Source organism: Coregonus lavaretus (genome assembly GCF_964263955.1).
Source record: "Coregonus lavaretus genome assembly, chromosome: 34".
NCBI classification, from domain to species: Eukaryota; Metazoa; Chordata; class Actinopteri; order Salmoniformes; family Salmonidae; genus Coregonus; species Coregonus lavaretus.
Genome location: NC_140021.1, coordinates 14,663,560 through 14,686,228, shown reverse-complemented (window position 1 = coordinate 14,686,228; position 22,669 = coordinate 14,663,560). Strand labels below are relative to the sequence as shown.

General features: G+C 43.5%; 2 protein-coding genes across 2 annotated transcripts; one reads left to right on the top strand and one right to left on the bottom strand.

Moving 5' to 3' along the window:
* The first annotated feature begins 4,584 nt into the window (after positions 1-4,584).
* Positions 4,585-6,762, top strand: LOC311109142 (NADH dehydrogenase [ubiquinone] 1 beta subcomplex subunit 4-like). Its single transcript, XM_084151964.1, has 3 exons — positions 4,585-4,799; positions 5,387-5,530; positions 6,596-6,762. The coding sequence occupies exons 1-3, from the start codon at positions 4,623-4,625 to the stop codon at positions 6,656-6,658; spliced, it is 384 nt and encodes a 127-aa protein (XP_084008090.1). The 5' UTR covers positions 4,585-4,622; the 3' UTR covers positions 6,659-6,762.
* Positions 6,763-6,837: 75 nt separating this feature from the next.
* Positions 6,838-22,049, bottom strand: LOC311109141 (homogentisate 1,2-dioxygenase-like). Its single transcript, XM_084151963.1, has 14 exons — positions 21,892-22,049; positions 20,934-21,005; positions 15,401-15,489; positions 13,977-14,082; positions 13,774-13,833; positions 13,563-13,654; positions 11,206-11,240; positions 11,032-11,111; positions 10,798-10,897; positions 10,572-10,696; positions 8,295-8,399; positions 7,980-8,106; positions 7,595-7,776; positions 6,838-7,512 (listed from the first exon to the last, which is right to left on the bottom strand). Exons 1-14 carry the CDS (start codon positions 21,904-21,906, stop codon positions 7,369-7,371), a joined length of 1,332 nt encoding a protein of 443 aa, XP_084008089.1. The 5' UTR covers positions 21,907-22,049; the 3' UTR covers positions 6,838-7,368.
* Positions 22,050-22,669: the final 620 nt, after the last annotated feature.

The window sequence follows — 22,669 nt, the reverse complement described above, 5'->3', positions numbered from 1 at the left end:
CGTTGATTGTGTGTAGGTTTAACTCTTCAACGATTCATCTTATCCATCATGACCACACTAATCTGTCTGTCGGATGCCCCTGACAGTACGTACTCTCCCTTGTAGTCAAAAACAACACTGCACAGTGCCCTCGTGCTTCAGCACACACGCCACATAGGACACCAGATCCACCACCCGGTTGCTAGACTGTGGCCCTGTCTCTATGGTGAACATGTCTGCTGCCCTCCTGACTTCACATAGCATGACAGCACCACAGGAATCGCAGGTCGCAATCAGCTCTCCTTCAGGAAGCCCCCACAGCCTCCAGAGCTGGTCGTCACTAGCCGAGGCAACCAATAATTTTCAAGTAATTTGAGTTGCTACTAGGTATAGCTGTGGGAAGTAGGGGTGCTGAAGCACCCCCTGAAAAATGTAAATAAATATACTGTATATACAGTGCATTCGGAAAGTATTCAGACCCCTTCACTTTTTCCACATTTTGTTACGTTACAGCCTTATTCTAAAATTGATTTAATTATTATTTTTCCTCATCAATCTACACACAATACCCCATAATGACAAAGCAAAAACATAAATACCTTATTTACATACGTATTCAGACCCTTTGCTATGAGACTCGAAATTGAGCTCAGGTGCATCCTGTTTCCATTGATCATCCTTGAGATGTTTCTACAACTTGATTGGAGTCCACCTTTGGTACATTCAATTGATTGGACATGATTTGGAAAGGCACACACCTGTCTATATAAGGTCCCACAGTTGACAGTGCATGTCAGAGTAAAAACCAAGCTCCGAGACAGGATTATGTCACGGCACAGATCTGGGGAAGGGTACCAAAACATTTCTGCAGCATTGAAGGTCCCCAAGAACACAGTGGCTTCCATCATTCTTAAATGGAAGAAGTTCGGAACCACCAAGACTCTTCCTAGAGCTGGCCGACCCGGCCAAACTGAGCAATCGGGGTAGAAGGGCCTTGGTCAGGGAGGTGACCGATGGTCACTCTGACAGAGCTCCAGAGTTCCTCTGTGGAGATGGGAGAACCTTCCAGAAGGACAACCAGCTCTGCAGCACTCCACTAGTCAGGCCTTTATGGTAGAGTGGCCAGACGGAAGCCACTCCTCAGTAAAAGGCACATGACAGCCCGCATGGAGTTTGCCAAAAGGCACCTAAAGGACTCTCAGACCATGAGAAACAAGATTCTCTGGTGTGATGAAACCAAGATTGAACTCTTTGGCCTGAATGCCAAGTGTCACGTCTGGAGGAAACCAGGCACCACTCATCACCTGGCCAATACCATCCCTACGGTGATGTATGGTGGTGGCAGCATCATGCTGTGGGGATGTTTTTCAGCGGCAGGGACTGGGAGACTAGTCAGGATCAAGGGAAAGATGAACGGAGCAAAGTACAGAGATCCTTGATGAAAACCAGCTCCAGAGCGCTCAGGAACTCAGACCGGGGCGAAGGTTCACCTTCCAACAGGACAACGACCCGAAGCACACAGCCAAGACAACGCAGAAGTGACTTCGGGACAAGTCTCTGAATGTCCTTGAGTGGCCCAGCCAGAGCCCGGACTTGAACCCGATCTAACATCTCCGGAGAGACCTGAAAATAGCTGTGCAGCAACGCTCCCCATCCAACCTGACAGAGCTTGAGAGGATCTGCAGAGAAGAATGGGAGAAACTCCCCAAATACAGGTGTGCCAACCTTGTAGCGTCATACCCAAGAAGACTCAAGGCTGTAATCGCTGCCAAAGGTGCTTCAACAAAGTACTGAGTGAAGGGTCTGAATACTTATGTAAATGTGATATTTCAGTTGTTGTTGTTTTTATACATTTTCTAAAACGTCTAAAAACCAGTTTTTGCTCTGTCATTATGGGCTATTGTGTGTAGATTGATGAGGGGGGTAAAAAACAATTTAATCCATTTTAGAATAAGGCTGTAATGTAACAAAATGTGGAAAAAGTCAAGGGGTCTGAATACTTTCCGAATGTACTATATATATATATATATCTGTATTGCAGCACCCCCACCCCCAAACTACTTCCTGCAGCTATGCTACTAGGGAAATAATAAAATGACTGGATACATAAAGGGTGTGCCATGACATCCAGTGGTGTAGAGGAGGGTATACACAGCATACCCCCACATTCTTCAGTGGACATTGCCTATATTCCCTTCTTAATCCACACTGATATGTATCAAAGTAGTGTAGTGGAAGTATATGCCATATCAATGAATAAGGCTGGAACAGATCAGAATGTTTAGCTTAAAATGTTGATAAATTATTATATTTTCTTCACATTTTAGGCCCAGAAATGTACACATGGCGGTAGGCCTAGGCTTGAAAGTTCCAAAATGCAATTGCGTGAAAACACTGTTCTAAAATACACACCGCACATGCGAGTTTCAGATGGAAATATCCGTTAGAAATGTTGAAAGGGGGATTTAAAGATGCAACAACTATCATGGGTTGCTAATATTACTAGGATAATGGCTTTGGCTGCTAGACAATGAAAGACATTTTAAAGAAAACCAATAGAACAGGATAAGACATGAGTAAGTCTTTATTTATTTTTTAATTGCCTCCACCTGTCTATGGTGGGATTTTGGCTATAGGCTACTTTGAAGCAAGGTAAGAGATGCCTCATATGAAGTAAAACGTCTAGGTGTCAAACAATTAAGGAAAAGGGAAAATATAGCGATGCTGTCTTCAGGTAGATGGAAAGGCTTTCCCAAAAACATTCTCTATTAAATGTTAACTAGCTACAAAGTAGCCTATTTTGCTTCAATCCAGTGCCCATTTCTTTTGCAAACACTGCTAACCAAACAACAGTGCTAGGTGCCTGCACACTTGAATTAAAAGGCAACTAAGTACACTCAAATCTAAATTTCTTAGATTTTTTCCCAGACCTCAAAGGTGGTATCCTGATGTGGTTCAAGCATTGTCATGGTATTAGAACATACCATTTTGGTGTATTTCTGTTTTTTAAAAGTGTAACGTTGAGAGCGAAAACCTGAAAAAAATTGCAACATTTGAAAGGTCAATTTCTGACTCAGTTGACAGCCTAATGGATCTGTTTCAATAGTAGGCCTACTATTAGCCTACTTGCACAGCTTGGGTTGGCCTGACTGTGTTCAATATGGGATTCATGATTTTAGGTCATTCAGAGTGTATGTCACACAGTTTCTCATATAATCTTTCACACAGGGCACCTTTCCTTCGCTGGGCGGCGGTTTGGAAATGTTTTGGCAAAATTAGAGTATACCCACTTCTCCAGGCAGCACTACACCACATCTCAACATCATCCTCTTACCTCGGCGCGTTTTTCAGCTCGCTGTCAAGAATATGGTTTTGCACATCTGGAACTAGCCCCACATCCTCCATGCTCAAGAGACATTTGTGCGCCATCTCGTTCCACTCGGTTTGAAAGCAATCCATCGTTTTGTTCATGCCCATTCTGACGAGGAAGTTGCGTAGAAAGTCGTCCACAATTTCGTGCATGCAAGAAACTTGGGGCTTGGATGTGTCAGGGTTTTGCACAATGGACGCAGCAGTCACCGTTGCCTCAATCCTCATCCACCCTATTCGATGTCAACCTCTTCGTATGGAGAGTCTATGGATATTGTAACGGACTCAAGGTAAAATATATCGGACTTTGATGTTTGGAAGTCTTTGTGTACATTTTTCGCCACTCGAAAGTTGACAGTCCCGTGTGGAACGCCTCGAGGAGCTGATGGCCATACTGTTGGCCTTGCAGTGGGTGGAGGAAGTTAAGCCAGACAGAGTAGTTATTTGCTCTGACTCATGCACAGTGTTAATGAGTCTCCAGTCCTTTAGATCACGTAGCAGACAAGACCTGCTTTATGAGGTGCTACAAACCCATGGCAGGATCAGACAGATGGATAGACAGATAAGATTTACTTGGGTCCCAGCCCATGTGGTGGGTGGAGGGGATGAAGCAGTTGATGTACTGGCTAAACAAGCACTTAGTAGTGGGGATGTTGTAGTTTCAATGAGCAAGGCAGATGGGGAAAAGACTGATATGGACAGTGATGGTGCAGAGATGGCAGGAGCAGTGGAATAGTGATACTAAGGGCAGGCATTTATTTCAAGTACAGAGGAAAGTCGGGGAGGACGGCAGGAAGGCACAGAAGAGAGGAGGCTATTTTTTACAAGAATAAGATCTTAAATGTGATAGGAAAACATCCAACAGGAAAGTGTGATTATTGCCAGGAAACAGAGACCGTGGAGCATGTATTACAGTTTGGGCAGGATCAGACGGAAAGAGAGAGGATGAGATCTAGTATGAGGAAGAAGGGGATACAGGAAATTAGTTTAAAGAGTATATTGAGTAGAACGTCATTAGATATAGTCTCAAATATTTTGTTATCTTTTTTTAAGAGCAACGGGGCTGGCAGGTAGGATTTTGTTTCACACTGTCTCTGGCCCACACTCCAGTATAGTAGGTGGCGGTAATGCACCATAACGTTGGATGCCAACCGCCGATAAAACCCACTGAAGAAGAAGAATGGCACGCTTTGTGTTTCCATGGGAAACAGAATTGCTGGATGAGATAACGCGAGATTTTGCGACAATCACGTTGCCTGTCTCTTCTCACAAACATGGCGGACTACCGAGAAGCGCCCTTGGCCACTCGGCCAAAAACATTGGACCCAGCTGAATATTTCAACCTTTCGCTGGACCAGAGACGTGCCGAGGAGGAGAGGGCTGGTTTAAGGGCTCAGCTGAAGAGACAATATCAGATGCAGCTGAACAACCCCCACAGAAAAGAGCTTATTGTAAGTACAGAGGAAGCTAACATGCAAACGTTAGCTAACTTGCTAATGTCAGACCCACATTTCACCCAGGGTAATGCTAACGTTTGGTAGCCAGCTAGCATTCGCTAGTCAGACTAAAAACCCGAGCCGACAAGATAATGTTGTGCCTGCATTCGGCATTTGAGCTATTCAGCAAATGCCATCTTATGTTTATCTACCTAACTAGCTAATTTACTAATCTAACATCAGGCAACAGCACAGGAAGTTTTTGAGAGTAAGTTAGCTAACGTTAGTCAAGCTGGTTATATGATGCCTGGCGTTCGCTAGTTTAGTTGATGTGACCTTGATGTTAGAATTTCATAGTCATTTTGCTATTTAAACTAATTTGGGTTGCATTCAGTAACATGTATTCTGGGGGGAAATTACTGTTTGTGCATTCAACCGTTTCTGCCCTGCATAGTAGTTGACTGCAATAAGACTGGCACCAACTCTCAAAGAATGGCCATCATTATTGACATCAAATGTTATTAGTCACATGCGCCTAATACAACAGGTGTAGACCTTACAGTGAAATGCTTACTTACATGCTGCTGTTTTTTTATTTACAGGAAGACCCTGCCTTGACACGCTGGGTGTACGCACGTACCAACCCCTACAACCACTTCAGAGCCACCAAGAAGACGTCACTGCTAGGTGGGCTCTTCGGAGTAGTGCCACTCTTCGTCCTGTACTACGTACTGAAGACTGACAGGGTATGGATGAGATGACACAACCCGTTATCCTACTCATTCCCTGACATTAGGTGTCTATTCCAAATCCACCCTAGCCTCTATACTAAGGCACTTTATTTAGATAAGGGATTGGATAGATTTTACATTTACATTTTAGTCATTTAGCAGACGCTCTTATCCAGAGCGACTTACAGTTAGTGAGTGCATACATTTTTCATACTGGCCCCCCGTGGGAATCGAACCCACAACCCTGGCGTTGCAAGCGCCATGCTCTACCAACTGAGCTACAGATTTGAGCAATATGGTGGACATTCCTCCCATCAAAGGGCTTGGTGAAGTTATTGCCATATTGATCATACTGAAGTAGTCCTGTGCCTTGGGTTAGGGGTTGATTTGCAACTGTTGTGTGGTGGGCTGTAGATTGATCAAACATGTAGATCTATCTTTAGTTTTTTTACAAAAAAGTTTGGGAGAAACCTTAAAAATATTGTCAGACAAAGCTTCAAAGCGGATTCGCTCCCCATAATGCAAAAATGATCACTTTACCATGTCAATGAGCTAAGATGAATGAACAGAGTGACTTAATACTGGCTCTGAGGTCTCATACATCACTGCTGTATTAGGCTACATTTGTGTCTGTTCAATAGATTACTTTAGTGGGCACAGTCTGATGGCCCTGTATGAATGTAGTAGGCCTACCTAACTATAGTCAGGGGGAAGAATATGTGCTGCTCATGTCTAAGCTCATCTTCTACTCTACTCCGCCACCGTTCTCTGTAGTGTCTGTGACATTTTAGTCTGAATGGCAGCCCTTCCTTCTCCCTCCATTGTTATTGAGATCCTCTCCCTGAATCTGTGCCTGAATCAGAGAGCGATGTCACAGAGACCTGGGTACTGAGTGTGCCATTGTCACACTGCTGTAATTCCTCTGCTATTTCTCCACTGAGAGGAAGAAAAACGACCTTGTATTTATTCATGAGACATTCATTCATATTCTAAGCGGTGGAGGATGAGGAGGTTGCTTAGGTGATGATGCCATCTCTCTGTTGCCATGGGGACCTCACTAACCCTCTCCTCTGTCTCCAGGACAAGAAGGAGGAGCAGATCAAAGCTGGGACCTACGACCGCAAGTTCAAACTCGCCTACTGAGTTTGCTCATCACGGACGTCCAATGTAAAGTGTTGTAGAGATAATGTCAGTGTGTATCTATTATTGATAACTGAATAAAACTTCCTTCATTGTTTAAAACAAAATGAGTGTCTGCCTGTCATTACAAACATCAAAGAGCTATGAATGACATGAGCAGCAAAGTGATGAAAACATGCTAATAAGACTTCCAGGGTATTTATTCATTTCTGTCCAGTACCATTTTTTATCAATGAACTGGTCAGTCAAAGAAATGGGCATAGACCAAATTACCCAAGCACTCAATATTATGCTGTGAGTGATATGTAAGGGATAATCAACGAGAGGCTATGTGTTCTAAGGAAAAATAATGAACGACGTGGAAGGTGTGTTCCACGACGCACTAGTTTAGCTAACCAAACCATCAGTCCTAGCTTGCTATTTTGAAAATCGAATTCAACAATGCCAAAAATGTCTTCAATTCGACTTTTGCTATCAAAAGCAGCTCAAACATAGAACATGTAAGAATTAACTAGAGCCATTGAATTCTACCTGATATACTGTGCGTTAGGGAAATAATGCAAGCTCCAGAATGCCCTTCAAGCCAATCAGAAATGAGTATTCAACAATGCCATTATATAAAATCTATTGAGCCACAGTTTAGTGGTATTACATTAAATCCTAGATTATCTTCTGGGTGATCTAGGGGAAACAATGACTGTTCTGCCTCTGCTCTACTGTTTCCTGGGCCTCCAGTTGGGGTCAAAGTGTTTGCGGAGCGGCTCCCAGCACTGCCAGTAGCTCTTGTCCAGTCTCTGACACGTCTCTAGACCCCACTTAGTTACCGCCATGCTGAACGACGACTCAAACATGAAGGCCTGAGATGGAGGAAGGATGTTACTTGATGTCCCACTCTGATATGTACAGCTGTTTAAGAATTGTGATCACATCATGTGTTACCATGGTCCCCTCGGCCACCCTCTCTGGTTTGAGGGGAGCGGTGCTGTTCTTCTCGAAGCAGTCTCTGTCAGGACCGTGAGGGGTCATCATGCTGTGGAGACTGCCCCCTCCTGGCTGGAAGCCCTCCTCCTTGGCCTCATAGTGGCCCTTGATCAGCCCCATGAACTCACTCATACAGTTCCCTGGAACACAGACAGGGGGTGCTCTGACATAACACAAACACACTACTACAAAACACACAAAGAGACCAGGGTAAGGGTAGTCACTAGAGTGGCATGCTAGAAAGGACAAACGTGTCGGTAACATCAGAACTAAAGACAAGCATAAGAAGTAGCTATTTAGTTATTCTTTCTGAGGGTAAGGCTTAGAAGTGTGTGTATCATACTGTGGTAGTAGGGGGGTCTGAATGTGTGGTCGGCCACTCCCCAGCGCGGGGGGAAGATGACAAAGTCAGCGATGGCGACTCCTGGACGAGTGGACTTGGCCGTCAACACTGTGAAGATGGAAGGATCCTGGTGCAGAGATGGAGGAGAGGAAGGATAAGTGTGCGTGCTTGTGCGTGTGCACGTGTATGCATTTGTGGGAAGATCTCAATTGCATACTCCTGGCATCCTCTCCTCGTCACCTTCTCAAAACCCATTGGAGGAGAAGGTCAGAGGGGAGGGACCTCTGGCTTTCTGCCTGTGTGTGAGGTTCTCACCGCATGATCGAAGGCCACACAGTTGATGACCATGAAGTTCTCCAGGTTGTATTTGTACGGTGTGTAGTTCCCGTGCCACGCCACCACATTGAAGGGAGAGAAATCCTACAAACACACACAAGAAGAAACATAATAATAAACAAATGTATAGCAGGGAACGCGGTAGCAGGGGTGAGGCAGCACCGCCTGGTCTACTGCACCTTTGAACTTGAGATATAGCCTTACCTAAAGCCAATGTTCATTTTAGGCTATTGAAAAAAAAAACAGCCGTAAAGCTACATGAAAAGAAGAAAAAAAGAACTCAAGGGTGATTTAAAACACGGTGTACCTCTTTTCCTTCTCTGCTCTTTTTTTAATTTACCCCGTTCTTTGTGATCCTCAGCACCAGCAGGTATTATGCAGTAATTGGCTTCACTATCAAACTTTCAGCGCCCGTGGCGCAGAGAGAGGGGGGAGAGGGAGACGGTGTAGAGATATTTCTTTATCTTGATTGTTAAAACCAGAGCAATTTTATATAGCAGTGCTGTTCTGATAATGTCACTGTGAAAGAGATATTCAATGGTAGCTCTAAAATCAATATAATTCATTACAAGCTGTCTTCAGGGCTGACCCATGTACCTTGTCACATGTGCGCAAGCACACACACACACATTCTCACACACATATATTCTTCCTACTCCCACAGACATAAACCATAAAACACACACTAGCATACAGTTCAAACACACACACACACAGTCACCATACACCCAGGGGGTCTAAGGACCCCAAGGCAGGTAATCTCTTGGGCATTACAGTTCCGGTGATAACTCTGGCAGACTCGATTAAAAATGTAGCACAAGATAATAAAAACACACACACACAAAACACAAACATATTGGCCCAGTCAAGCAAATAATAAGTTAATTTGAGCAATTTCATCTCTCTGCAGGAGGACCAAACAGCAGGATGAGATGCAGCAGAGATGGAACCTGCCCCCCCCCCCCCTCCACTTCCAATCTGTGTGTGACACACACACACTCCCTGCAGTCTCAGGTTAGGTGGGGGGAAAGAGCAAGCCCCAACACCCAGTCTGACCCCAAAGAGGGAGACACAGAGAGAAAGAGAGTGGTGGATGGAGAGAGGTAGAGAGAGGTTAACGAAAGAAAGAAGGGTCCGGTGTATATCCCATGCATATATCCCCTCTAACAGGTGTTTCCACAGTTACCTCCCTCACACACACATTAACACAGAGACACACGCATCCTTTCGCCCTGTCTCCTTAAAATCCCCTACTGTCAGACAAAATGAGTCGATCCAATTACCTGCTCGACAGGACGCGTTCAGAGCAGGGCGGGAAATCATTCCCCAGTGAAATATGCTGAAATTAGTGCTTAACTCAAGCAAGGTTTTCTCCCCTGAAAGGACAGGCAGGTATCTGGCGGGAACTCCTGGACGAGCTAACTAATTATTAGTGATTAAGGCTGGTAAGGGAGCCGAGACTGGAGCCTGCTGCTGAGCAGAACAGTCAGGCGTTTCACATTAAATCATTTGGGGATGGCAGTTTAATGTTAATGTGCAGCTAACCGCTAATAGAGCCCAATAGCAGTTCTGTATTAACTCGCAGCTAACTGCTAATAGGCCTCACTTTAATAGTCTGTACAGCTATTCTCAGGGCCCGATTCAATCAGATCCGCTTTAGCCGACATCCGCATAGCTGATGTTTGGACAGTGTCAAAGGTAGAACTGCTTTAGAGCTGTCAAATCCACAAGCAGCTCCCGGCATTATACCTAAAGCAGACGTTGCCATTGGCTGCACTGAGTCACATTAAGAGAAATCCCATGCAGCCTTGTTTACAAGTTCGAACACTGGAATGTGAGATGTAATCTACACCTTGATTAGGCTGATAGAAATCCTCATTAATTCTATATAGCCTACACTTTCTTGTTCTGAACTTCTAATGGGAGTGGGATGGGTGTGGCTTAATGGCAATGATCACAAGAGCAGCTGCTCACCGATTTGACAGCTCCAACGCAGTTCCACCTCCGACACCGCCAAAACATCAGCTATGCGGGTGTCAGCTATCTGATTGAATCTATGCCTCAGTGTTGGGATGGCTAGCTAAACGCTAAAATTAGTGGTGTCCCATGTATACATTACAAGCTACTATCATGAATTATAATGCAGTGTATTGTAATGTCTGTGCAAGAACATGCACATATGCTCCCAAAGACACACACGTGTGTACTAACGCACATAGCAGAAATAAGCAAGCATGTCCCCACACACACACACACCTGTTGGCTGGAGAAGAGCTTGCCCTGGTACTTGTTGATAACAGTGTAGCCTGTGGCTACCTCGCGGTCCTCATACCACGCCACCGGAGTTACGAAGTCCCTGGGATTGGCCAGTCCGTTGCCCCCTAGTAGGACGATTGGTTCACAGATGTTATGGTGTTGAAAGGTGAGAGGATTAAAGTCAAGGCGTTGACATGTGGAGGTAGAGAAGGGGTGTCACACACACCTATGGGTCCCAGGTCGGGGAGCTCAAAGTGCGCTCCGTACACCTCCAACACGTAGCCTCTGGTCTCCCCGAACACATCCACACTGAAACGCATTCCTTGCTGCAACACACAGGGGACATGCAGGTGAGGTGATGGACAGGTGAGGAGGACGGGTAAGAGAGTCAGGTGATGAGGGAGAAAAAGGTAAGAGGATTCAGGTGAACAGCAGAGATTGAAAGGTGTTGCCGTCTCACCTGGATGACACAGATCTCGTTGGGTTCCACCATCATCTTCCCAAACTCTGTAGTGACCAGAATCTCACCCTGCTGGGGCACTACAAGACAGAGGAAGGTGGGAGAGTACTTAAGACTGCTTATGTTATGTTGTGTTTATGTGTACTTCAAAGACCAAATACATATTTGACTGACCAATGAGAAAGTCTCCATCGGAGTTGTTGAAACAACTGAAAAGCAGAGACTACATTATTAAAAATTTGATATTGGGCACAGAGTTGTAAAGATCAATGATGGGAGAGATCAAATCGAGTATGTACTACTGTACAGTTGAAGTCGGAAGTTTACATACACTTAGGTTGGAGTCATTAAAACTTGTTTTTCAACCACTCCACAAATTTCTTGTTAACAAACTATAGTTTTGGCAAGTCGGTTAGGACATCTACTTTGTGCATGATACAAGTAATTTTTCCAACAATTGTTTACAGACAGATTATTTCACTTGTTCACTGTATCACAATTCTAGTGGGTCAGAAGTTTACATACAGTGAGGGGAAAAAAGTATTTGATCCCCTGCTGATTTTGTACGTTTTCCCACTGACAAAGACATGATCAGTCTATCATTTTAATGGTAGGTTTATTTGAACAGTGAGAGACAGAATAACAAAAAAATCCAGAAAAACGCATGTCAAAAATATTATAAATTGATTTGCATTTTAATGAGGGAAATAAGTATTTGACCCCTCTGCAAAACATGACTTAGTACTTGGTGGCAAAACCCTTGTTGGCAATCACAGAGGTCAGACGTTTCTTGTAGTTGGCCACCAGGTTTGCACACATCTCAGGAGGGATTTTGTTCCACTCCTCTTTGCAGATCTTCTCCAAGTCATTAAGGTTTCGAGGCTGACGTTTTCCAACTCGAACCTTCAGCTCCCTCTACAGATTTTCTATGGGATTAAGGTCTGGAGACTGGCTAAGCCACTCCAGGACCTTAATGTGCTTCTGCTTGAGCCACTCCTTTGTTGCCTTGGCCGTGTGTTTTGGGTCATTGTCATGCTGGAATACCCATCCACGACCCATTTTCAATGCCCTGGCTGAGGGAAGGAGGTTCTTACCCAAGATTTGACGGTACATGGCCCCGTCCATCATCCCTTTGATGTGGTGAAGTTGTCCTGTCCCCTTAGCAGAAAAACACCCCCAAAGCATAATGTTTCCACCTCCATGTTTGATGGTGGGGATGGTGTTCTTGGGGTCATAGGCAGCATTCCTCCTCCTCCAAACACGGCGAGTTGAGTTGATGCCAAAGAGCTCGATTTGGTCTCATCTGACCACACCACTTTCACCCAGTTCTCCTCTGAATCATTCAGATGTTCATTGGCAAACTTCAGACGGCCCTGTATATGTGCTTTCTTGAGCAGGGAGACCTTGCGGGCGCTGCAGGATTTCAGTCATTCACGGCGTAGTGTGTTACCAATTGTTTTCTTGGTGACTATAGTCCCAGCTGCCTTGAGATCATTGACAAGATCCTCCCGTGTAGTTCTGGGCTGATTCCTCACCATTCTCATGATCATTGCAACTCCACGAGGTGAGATCTTGCATGGAGCCCCAGGCCGAGGGAGATTGACAGTTATTTTGTGTTTCTTCCATTTGCGAATAATCGCACCAACTGTTGTCACCTTCTCACCAAGCTGATTGGCGATGGTCTTGTAGCCCATTCCAGCCTTGTGTAGGTCTACAATCTTGTCCCTGACATCCTGACAAACGTTTCGGGTAGCCTTCCACAAGCTTCCCACAATAAGTTGGGTGAATTTTGGCCCATTCCTCCTGACAGAGCTGGTGTAACTGAGTCAGGTTTGTAGGCCTCCTTGCTCGCACACGCTTTTTCAGTTCTGCCCACACATTTTCTATAGGATTGAGGTCAAGGCTTTGTGATGGCCACTCCAATACCTTAACTTTGTTGTCCTTAAACCATTTTGCCACAACTTTGGAAGTGTGCTTGGGGTCATTGTCCATTTGGAAGACCCATTTGCGACCAAGCTTTAACTTCCTGACTGATGTCTTGAGATGTTGCTACAATATATCCACATAATTTTCCTTCCTCATGATGCCATCTTTTGATTTTCCCATGATGTCAAGCAAAGAGGCACTGAGTTTGAAGGTAGGCCTTGAAATACATCCACGGGTACACCTCCAATTGACTCAAATGATGTCAATTAGCCTATCAGAAGCTTCTAAAGCCATGACATAATTTTCTGGAATTTTCCAAGCTGTTTAAAGGCACAGTCAACTTAGTGTATGTAAACTTCTGACCCACTGGAATTGTGATACAGTGAACTATAAGTGAAATAATCTGTCTGTAAACAATTGTTGGAAAAATTACAAGTGTCATGCACAAAGAAGATGTCCTAACCGACTTGCTAAAACTATAGTTTTTTAACAAGAAATTTGTGGAGTGATTGAAAAATGAGTTTTAATGACTCCAACCTAAGTGTATGTAAACTTCCGACTTCAACTGTATATAATGGTATCATACAATGGAAATATACACACACCTGTCAATCATGGAGATGTTGCAGGTGAACATGTGGATGCCGATCCCGTTGCGGGACTTGGCGTCTCCTGCTCCACATAGGGTGTGCAGACCCTAGGATTGACAGATGGGAGAACCAATCAGACCCAGGAAAGAAGATAGGCTGTACCAGAAACAGCTAATCGCTGTCATGGAAAACCAGAGGGTTTAATGATGGAGGGTTAATGTCTTACTGTCACAAAGTCCACTTTCTTTTCTGAGGATTTGGGGATGGTGAATGGCAGCCATCGTAGCTAAGAGTCAGAAAAAAACATTTCAAAACCACATTTCTCAGTTTCTTCCTCCTAATCTCTCTCTAATTATCTCCATTGTCTCACTTCCCAAACCCTGGCCTTTTCCTTTCTCTCTCTCTCGCTCTCTCTCTCTCTTCCTCTACCTGGTTAGGGTCAGGTTCCACTTCATCCCACTTCTCTGTTAGGCTCCCACAGTGCATTGCGGTGTAGGGCTTGTGACGGACAGATGGCAGGATACGGTAGAACCAGCTGGGAAACAAGGAAATGGAGTTAGGAAAGAGAGAGAGAATGTCTGTGTATGTTCATGATTAAGTGTCTGAATAATGTTTATTACATTTGTACATTTTAGTCATTTAGCAGACGCACTTATACAGAGCTATTTTCAGGAGCAATTAGGGTTAAGTGCCTTGCTCAATGGCACATGGACAGATTTTTTTCACCTAGTCGGCTCGGGGATTCAAACTAGTGACCTTTCGGTTACTGGCAGGGTTGGGGAGTAACTGATTACATGTACAAAAAAAATGTAAATGTAATCAGTTACCTTACCAGAATTTTGTTTTGTATTACATTATTGGATTACATTATGACACCTTTCAGTTTTTTCAATAACATTCAATTCAGCATTTAAAAAAGGCGCAAGTTTACATTTATTCCACCACAGCGAGTCTGACCACAAGTCAGAGACCACTATGATGACAAACCAAATGCCTTTGATGGATTGTTTTTTTGTCTTCTTCTAATGCCTCTTAAGGGGAAAGTAATCAAAAAATAACTGGAAGTAATCAGATTACATTACTGAGTTGGGGTAATCCAAAAGTTACTTACTGATTACAATTTTGGACAGGTAACTAGTAACAGTAATGGATTACATTTAGAAAGTAAGATACCTAACCCTGGTTACTATCCCAACGCTCGTAACTGCAAGGCTACCTGCTGCCCTATATCTGGTGCTAACATGCGCCCTTTGTCTTAATCTTGTCACACCTACTGATTGTGCCAACATTTTTAGACAGGTGTAGATGATTAAAAGACAACTTGTGATCTGATTGTTATCATATCTTCCTGACCACCTCCAGAGGTAGTCAGGCACGCATTGTGTTTGGATATCAATCAAGTGTAAATAGATCTGGATGGTCAAACTATTTAAATCATCATTATACTGGCCTCTAAAATCATTGACAGGCAGCATCATTGACTTACGGCATCAGTAATTGTCTTAAAATAAATGAATTCAGAATATCTGTCAAAGAATTTGTATACAAGGAGGCACCAGCTAATATGGTCTCATGCTGACACAGTGGATGGATGAGACATATTTTAATACAATGTGTAGACGTGACAAACCTTGATCAGATAGGCTGCATCAAAAGACCAATTAGTAGCAAAAGATCAGAATTGGGCTGCCTGTGTAAACGCAGCCATAGTGATTAGATCTTATTGATCAGATCACAAAACTCACATATTAGCGGCAGGTGTAAACGAGGCTTCCGTGTAGGCCTATGTATTAAATCTGAGCGATGAAAGAGAAGGAGAAGTTTCTGTCAATCACTATGCAATGACTGGATACCTCCTCTTATTGGTTGGCCGTGGGCAGGTGAAAGCGGAGCCGGAGAGTTGTTCAGCGTAGAGACCGTAGGGACACACCTGAGGGTTGTTCTGGAGAGACAACAGAGCTGGGTTCAACATCCTAGAGGGGGGTAACGTACACTGGTGTACCAGACACCCCCGCAGCCCCCTGCCTACAAGCTCTGGGGGCCCATGCACCTGTCATCGGTGTCTATTATTATTTTTGTATTTAATAAATAATTTTGACAGTAACCCCTCCAAAAAGTAATTCATAAACCTTTTTAATTTCCATATGTACTAGGAAGCTAAGTACAGTTGAAGTCGGAAGTTTACATACACCTTAGCCAAATACATTTAAACTCAGTTTTTAAAAATGTCTGACATTTAATCCTAGTAAATATTCCCTGTCTTAGGTCAGTTAGGATCACCACTTTATTTTAAGTCGCATTCCCAGTGGGTCAGAAGTTTACATACACTCAATTAGTATTTGGTAGCATTGCCTTTAAATTGTTTAACTTGGGTCAAACGTTTCGGGTAGCCTTCCACAAGCTTCCCACAATAAGTTGGGTGAATTTTAGCCCATTACTCCCGACAGAGCTGATGTAACTGAGTCAGGTTTGTAGGCCTCCTTGCTCACACACGCTTTTTCAGTTCTGCCCACAACTTTTCTATAGGATTGAGGTCAGGGCTTTGTGATGGCCACTCCAATACCTTGACTTTGTTGTCCTTAAGCCATTTTGCCACAACTTTGGAAGTATGCTTGGGGTCATTGTCCATTTGGAAGACCCATTTGCGACCAAGCTTTAACTTCCTGACTGATGTCTTGAGATGTTGCTTCAATATATCCACATAATTTTCCTTCCTCATGATGCCATCTATTTTGTGAAGTGCAACAGTCTCTCCTGCAGCAAAGCACCCCCACAGCATGATGCTGCCACCCCCGTGCTTCACGGTTGTGATGGTGTTCTTCGGCTTGCAAGCACCCCCTTTTTCCTCTAAACATAACGATGGTCATTATGGCCAAACAGTTCTGTTTTTGTTTCATCAGACCAGACGACATTTCCCCAAAAAGTACAATCTTTGTCCCCATGTGCAGTTGCAAACCGTAGTCTGGCTTTTTTATGGCGGTTTTGGAGCAGTGGCCTCTTCCTTACTGAGTGGCCTTTCAGGTTATGTCGATATAGGACTCGTTTTACTGTGGATATACATACTTTTGTACCTGTTTCCTCCAGCATTTTCACAAGGACCTTTGCTGTTGTTCTGGGATTGATTTGCACTTTTTGCACCAAAGTACGTTCATCTCTAGGAGACAGAACGCGTCTCCTTCCTGAGCGGTATGACGGCTGCATGGTCCCATGGTGTTTATACTTGCGTACTATTGTTTGTACAGATTAACGTGGTACCTTTAGGCGTTTGGAAATTGCTCCCAAGGATGAACCAGACTTGTGGAGGTCTACACATTTTTTTCTGAGGTCTTGGCTGATTTATTTTCATTTTCCCATGATGTCAAGCAAAGAGGCACTGAGTTTGAAGATAGGCCTTGAAATACATCCACAGGTACACCTCCAATTGACTCAAATTATGTCAATTAGCCTATCAGAAGCTTCTAAAGCCATGACATCGATTTCTGGAATTTTCCAAGCTGTTTAAAGGAACAGTCAACTTAGTGTATGTAAACTTCTGACCCACTGTAATTGTGATACAGTGAATTATAAGTGAAATAATCTGTCTGTTAACAATTGTTGGAAAAATTACTTGTGTCATGCACAAAGTAGATGTCCTAACCGACTTGCCAAAACTATAGTTTGTTAACAAGAAATGTGTGTAGTGGTTGAAAAACGAGTTTTAATGACTCCAACCTAAGTGTATGTAAACTTCCGACTTGGGCTCCAAGAATGTGACTGATCAAAGTACCTCAGGCCTTGGAAAATAAATAATTGAACTGATTGAAAGTAAGGGGATATCGGTGAAGAAATGCCGTTGTCAAGTCTATGATGTCTCCAAGATGGGAGAGGGCGTGAGGACAGCTCTTGTCATGTAGGTTATACAGGACAGTTGTATTATTATTATTTTTATCAATTGTTTGCTGATTGTTTGCTGTTGTATCAAACATTTATTTTACAATCTGCAATGTTTGAATTTCTAACTTTAATTAATGAACAAGTAGGCCTAATTAAATTATTGCCGCCAGCCAGCAGTCTAAATCATGGCAGCCTTGCAAGACCGCATAGGCTATAGCTTCCTGAAATGTTAGGCTTAACATGAGAAAATGACGACCAAATAGGCATACCAATAAACATTTATCCATTAGCTAAAGCAAAGCTATAGGGTACATGCCCTGGCACCACAGAAAGCCATATCATCTATTTGATAGGCAACCACATAGACATGTAGCAATTTCAGCACCATTGACAGCTATTGGGGCGCAGCTATATACAGGGGCGCAACTTTCACTGGGGACGGGGAGACATGACCCCCCCCCCCCCCCCAGTTGTATTATTGATACAAAATGCGGCACTGGTGTGCTTTAGGACCATGCAGACGCCTCAGAGCGGTTGGGTAGGCTGTTTTCCGGTTTTAGACAGCTGGATTTAGGACCGCATGGACACCACAGAGTGTGTGGACAGGCTGGCTATGTGAAGGCAAAGCTTCTGAAAGGCTGGTGTATAGAACCAGCATGTGAGAGATGAACAGAGGCAGCTGCTGTCTGTGTATGTTGTACTTTTTCTCAGAGATGTAAAAGAAAGCAGAGCAGAAACTGGCTACTCTTTAGTTGACTGATCTAGCTGGCAAAGTAACTGCTGTTTGACAGAAAAAAAATGTATTTATTCCCAGCGCTGAGCTAGTTGTGTAACTGACATGTTACGTTAGCAAATGTTTCAGCCCCTCTCCACTGAAGTAAATGAACTACTAGCAGCTAGTTTAGTTAGCTAGCTAGTAGCTACCGCAGCCTGTTCAGCTCTAGCTAGCCTCTAGCTATCTGTCAGGTAGCAGTATCTAACAGCTCTTGTGTGTATGGATATGTTTTGTAGCCTTTGTTTTGTCCCATTTCAACAGAAGTAAATGTGATGATGTACCATTGTACCATTAGTTGGCTAACTTTAGCTAGCTAGCTCACTAGCTCACTAACGTTAGCTATTATTTTTGCTTCAATCACTCTAGACCTGAATCAAACGATGAAACCAGCAGCCAAACGATTGAAGACTGATATTCTGACTTTTTTTCAGTGCAATGTGAGTTTTTATTAGTCAGTATAGCAATGTAACGTTGTTGATCTGTCAGTTTCCCTAGCTAATTTCCTACTTTTCACACTGATACGGTATAAACAGCTCTACAGTCTTCACTGTCATGGTGCACAGTCAGTACACAACCCTATGCTCATCATGTCTTAGCAGAATCAGATGGTGACAGGTGTCCATGCAGGGTCAGACAGCCAGGGAAGACCAATCTACGGCACTCAGGTGAATTTTGCAGTATATTATAACAATCACTGAATGGATACAAAGTTCCATCTTGAGTTGATGGGTAGGCTACAGTCTGGGATCTGGGAATAATGGTCATTTCAATTATTGAACCATTGATTATATTATTGGATAATATAATGTATAAATGTACACCAAGGTAATTCTTTGTCATGCCTCATCTGAGCAGGATCAGATGGTGACAGGGGTCTTACCAGGGTCAGGTAGCCAGAGAACCTTTGCAGACACAACACTTTATTCTCTCTGTGCAGCAAACACTGGACAAGCAAGAAGCTTAAAAGATTGAAACTATTTTAAGGCGGTCTGACAAACATCTAAAGTTGATTTACAAACAGTTTCAAGGGTTGATAGAGCCTTTTCCCAATAAGACAAAAGGGGACATATTTGCATATGTTATAGTCTTTTGAAGGCTGGCTGAATTCTGGCAAAGAGTATGTTATTTTATCTGAGCATGTCTACAGATTCTCCCTTCACCCTGTTTTTGTTTGCTTGGAAATGTTGATCCTGGAGACTGTTATCAGAAGAATCGGTGTAACCTAGCATTGATAGCGGTTAAGAAATGCATTGCCATTAATTGGACGGTTGGTTATCCTCCCGCAATGGATGGCAGAAATGTCAAGTTATGTATCACTAGATTTTAATTATTACAAGATTAAGGGTATACTGTGCAATTTTCATAAGGTCTGGATGCCTTAGATGGAATACTGTTCGACAAAAGGAGTCTGTATTGAAAACATGCCTACATCAGGGAAGATACCTATTTAGGCAATCCCTAGCTACTGGGCTGCTCAGTCCTGGCCCTGAGGGTCTGCCGTACTGTTGGTTCTCACTCTGGACTTGGCCTAACACAACTGAAACCAATAATGAATGTTTCACTAAGATCCTAAAGCTGAGTGGGGTGTGTTGGGTTGGGGCACTGCAGGGCCGTGGACCCCTAGGGGCAGGACGGGGTGACCAAGCTATATTGTGTGCAAAAAGAGCTCTACTGTACTATTAGGTCTATGATGTGAATTATATGGAGGATGTACTGTTTCTGGGTGTTCATATGTAGGTGTATGTGTGTTTTTATTAAACGTATGTTTTTCAAACCTTTCCCTTGAGACATAAAAAAAAGATGGGAAGGAAGTTGTTGGGGAGAGAGTTGAGTTACTGACAAGACTGGTGGGGGTCTGGCGTGTAGGTGGCTCGGGCTGGCTGGGCGGTCTGGCTGAAATTTGATATGGAGGATGTCTTAATAAAGACAATCAAAAGTTGTCTTTGTACTTTATTTGTAAGAGTTGTTCATTTGTTAGGCTATTGGTTAAAGGTGCAACACAATATTGATTATTGAAATATCATTGATCTAGTTCAGTCTTATCAATCACTTAAAACATATTTAATAATGATCTCTTACCTAGCTTGATGACTGTGGACATTTTTGCTTACATTTTGTTCTAAATAGAGACAGCTAGAAGGGCCATGGGTCTAGATTGACCCTGTATAGACCTACTTTGTAAGTGTCTGTCTGGCTGGGGGGGGGGGGGGGGGGTAACTCCGAACTTGCGGGGGTCCAGAGAAACTGCCTTATGCCGGTGGTAATGTGGGTGTGAGGGGGTGTTGCTGGATAACAGATGAGGGGTATAGATGGGTTAGCTGACGTCACAAAAACAATGCCCGCACTTCAATGGGGCAGAAGTCTTTGTGTTGTTGTGATTATGGATGGCCAGATAGCTAGCAACAATGACAAGAAGCTACCATGTGGGGAATCGTAAGTGGCTCATTTCAGCTCGTTGTATATTATTACTGATATCATGTCTTGTTTTGATGTGTTTTGACTGATGTCATGTGGTAATATGGCAAAAAATCACAAGCTAACCAACAACTGTAACAATGTATATATTTGAGAGACAACAAATGCTCATTGTGCAAATGTATGTATGTTTTCAATAAACATTGGAGACGAAATATAGTTTACATGTTGTCAACAATCTAAGCCAACCCCATCTGTTTTGCCCATAGTTGTGCAAGAGTTGGTTTTGTTGCTAAGCAACCAACCCCTCTATGGAATGTTACCTGTCCTTCAGGTAAGGCTCCTGGACAGCGAGGGTCTTCAGAGGAGAACTCATTCCCAAACCCACTCAGGTACTGGAAGAGAGCAACATATTAGGGGACAGACAGTTGAGTGGACAGTGATAGGCCTAGTCTTTAAAAAAAATACATATTGGGTGATATTGTGACATGATAACTATACTTTGATTGGCGTCAATGTTGAGTCATGCTACTTGTGTCATCTGTTTGCATACTTGACACACAATGCAAACATACATGACTACTCTGATAGGCATGCAACTCCACAGGACGACCCCTCTTACTCTCTTCTCTGCTACACTAGGAACTTGGCCCGCGCACGAACCTAAAAATGGTGCTGAGTCATCGCGCGGTCTGCAAAAGCGCACGGGTCTGTTTCCAATAATGTACGCGCACACGTGACCTACATTCCTTACGGAGTAGGCTACTTTACTTTGTGGGGAGAAGAATGTCTGAAGTCTCAGTAAACAATACAGTGGTAATAGAATATATTATATAAATGTCAACTGACGTTAACTGATAACAGACACACACTGCCACTGTGTTTAGCCTACAGCGCTCAGAACTCTGCGCTCCACAAGCCGCTTGGGCACAACATCTGGGCAGCTGCTGAATCCAGCCCGATGATTGGACAGAAGGGAACGCCCCTTCAGCGCACCGCTTGACAGCGACAGTAGGCTACAGATGTATAGCTTACACACAGTTAAGTCTTGCATATTGTAAGATTTCTGACATTAGTTGATGCGATTGATAGCTCCATGACCCATAAAGTAAAACATTCAAATGACAGAAGAATAAAAATTATTATCGTTCCTACATGTAAAAATATATAATGAAGAAAACAATGAATGAAAAATAACAGTCAATCCCCGCAATAATATATAACCTGAACATTGCTTAATCATAAAAGGAGGTAATATTTACTGAAGTTCTGCCTCCTTACCTTGAGCCCAGCCATTGTGCTTACTTATGAAACTGTCCAACTGGAGCAAATACGTTTTCAATGTCCAACACCCTTGTTAAAACGTATAAAAGTTATCTCCAAACTTAACTAGGTTAGCTCCCTATCCTATCCGCCACACAACCCCCACGTCCCGTGATAGAGTGAAGAAGAGAGGAGGGCTGGATTTATGCTCTTTCTCAATATGGCATCAATTAGGACCAGACTCGGTCCGTGACGTATATGGAGGGTTCTCTCTGAGAGAAGGGGTTGGTTATCCAAAGAAAAAAACAGAAAGGGATGGAGAGGCTGAGGTCGGGGGGCTCAAAAGTGCGCAAACAAGGACCAAAGTCATAGCCAATGCAAATACAACCAACCCCAAACCACCTTTTAGATACAACATGGGTCCAATGGACATGATACGTTTCACGGTTTCCTGTGCTCCAACCACACTGACGGCTATGGATGCACTGGGCTGATGGTGATGCACATAGAAATATAATTAATATCTATGGTGATGCACACCAGCGCACTGAAACCAACGAGATGATGACCCCGGTAGACCTACTTCACTAGCTGGCGATGTTGGAAAGGACAAAAGTGGCAATATCGTCAGGCCTGTTGAGCATGTGGTATATCAGCCTGGGTATAGGCCTATGAATTATTGAACTTGGTATAGCCTAAGAATCAGGAATATAGGCCTATATCATTGTGGATAAAATCGAAATGGACAAGCAATCTGTGGTATAGAGATTTTGAAATGATTTATTATTTTGATCTG

Bases quoted from the DNA above. Each gene is read 5' to 3' on its own strand.
- LOC311109141 (XM_084151963.1), bottom strand. The intron at 13,834-13,976 runs GTAGAGGAAGAG...TCTGACTCTTAG, and splicing joins TGGAACCTGACCCTAACCAG to CTACGATGGCTGCCATTCAC. The intron at 8,107-8,294 runs GTGAGAACCTCA...TCTCTGCACCAG, and splicing joins GTGTGGCCTTCGATCATGCG to GATCCTTCCATCTTCACAGT.
- LOC311109142 (XM_084151964.1), top strand. From the start codon at position 4,623: ATGGCGGACTACCGAGAAGCGCCCTTGGCCACTCGGCCAAAAACATTG. The intron at 4,800-5,386 runs GTAAGTACAGAG...TTTTATTTACAG, and splicing joins CCCACAGAAAAGAGCTTATT to GAAGACCCTGCCTTGACACG. The intron at 5,531-6,595 runs GTATGGATGAGA...CTCTGTCTCCAG, and splicing joins ACGTACTGAAGACTGACAGG to GACAAGAAGGAGGAGCAGAT.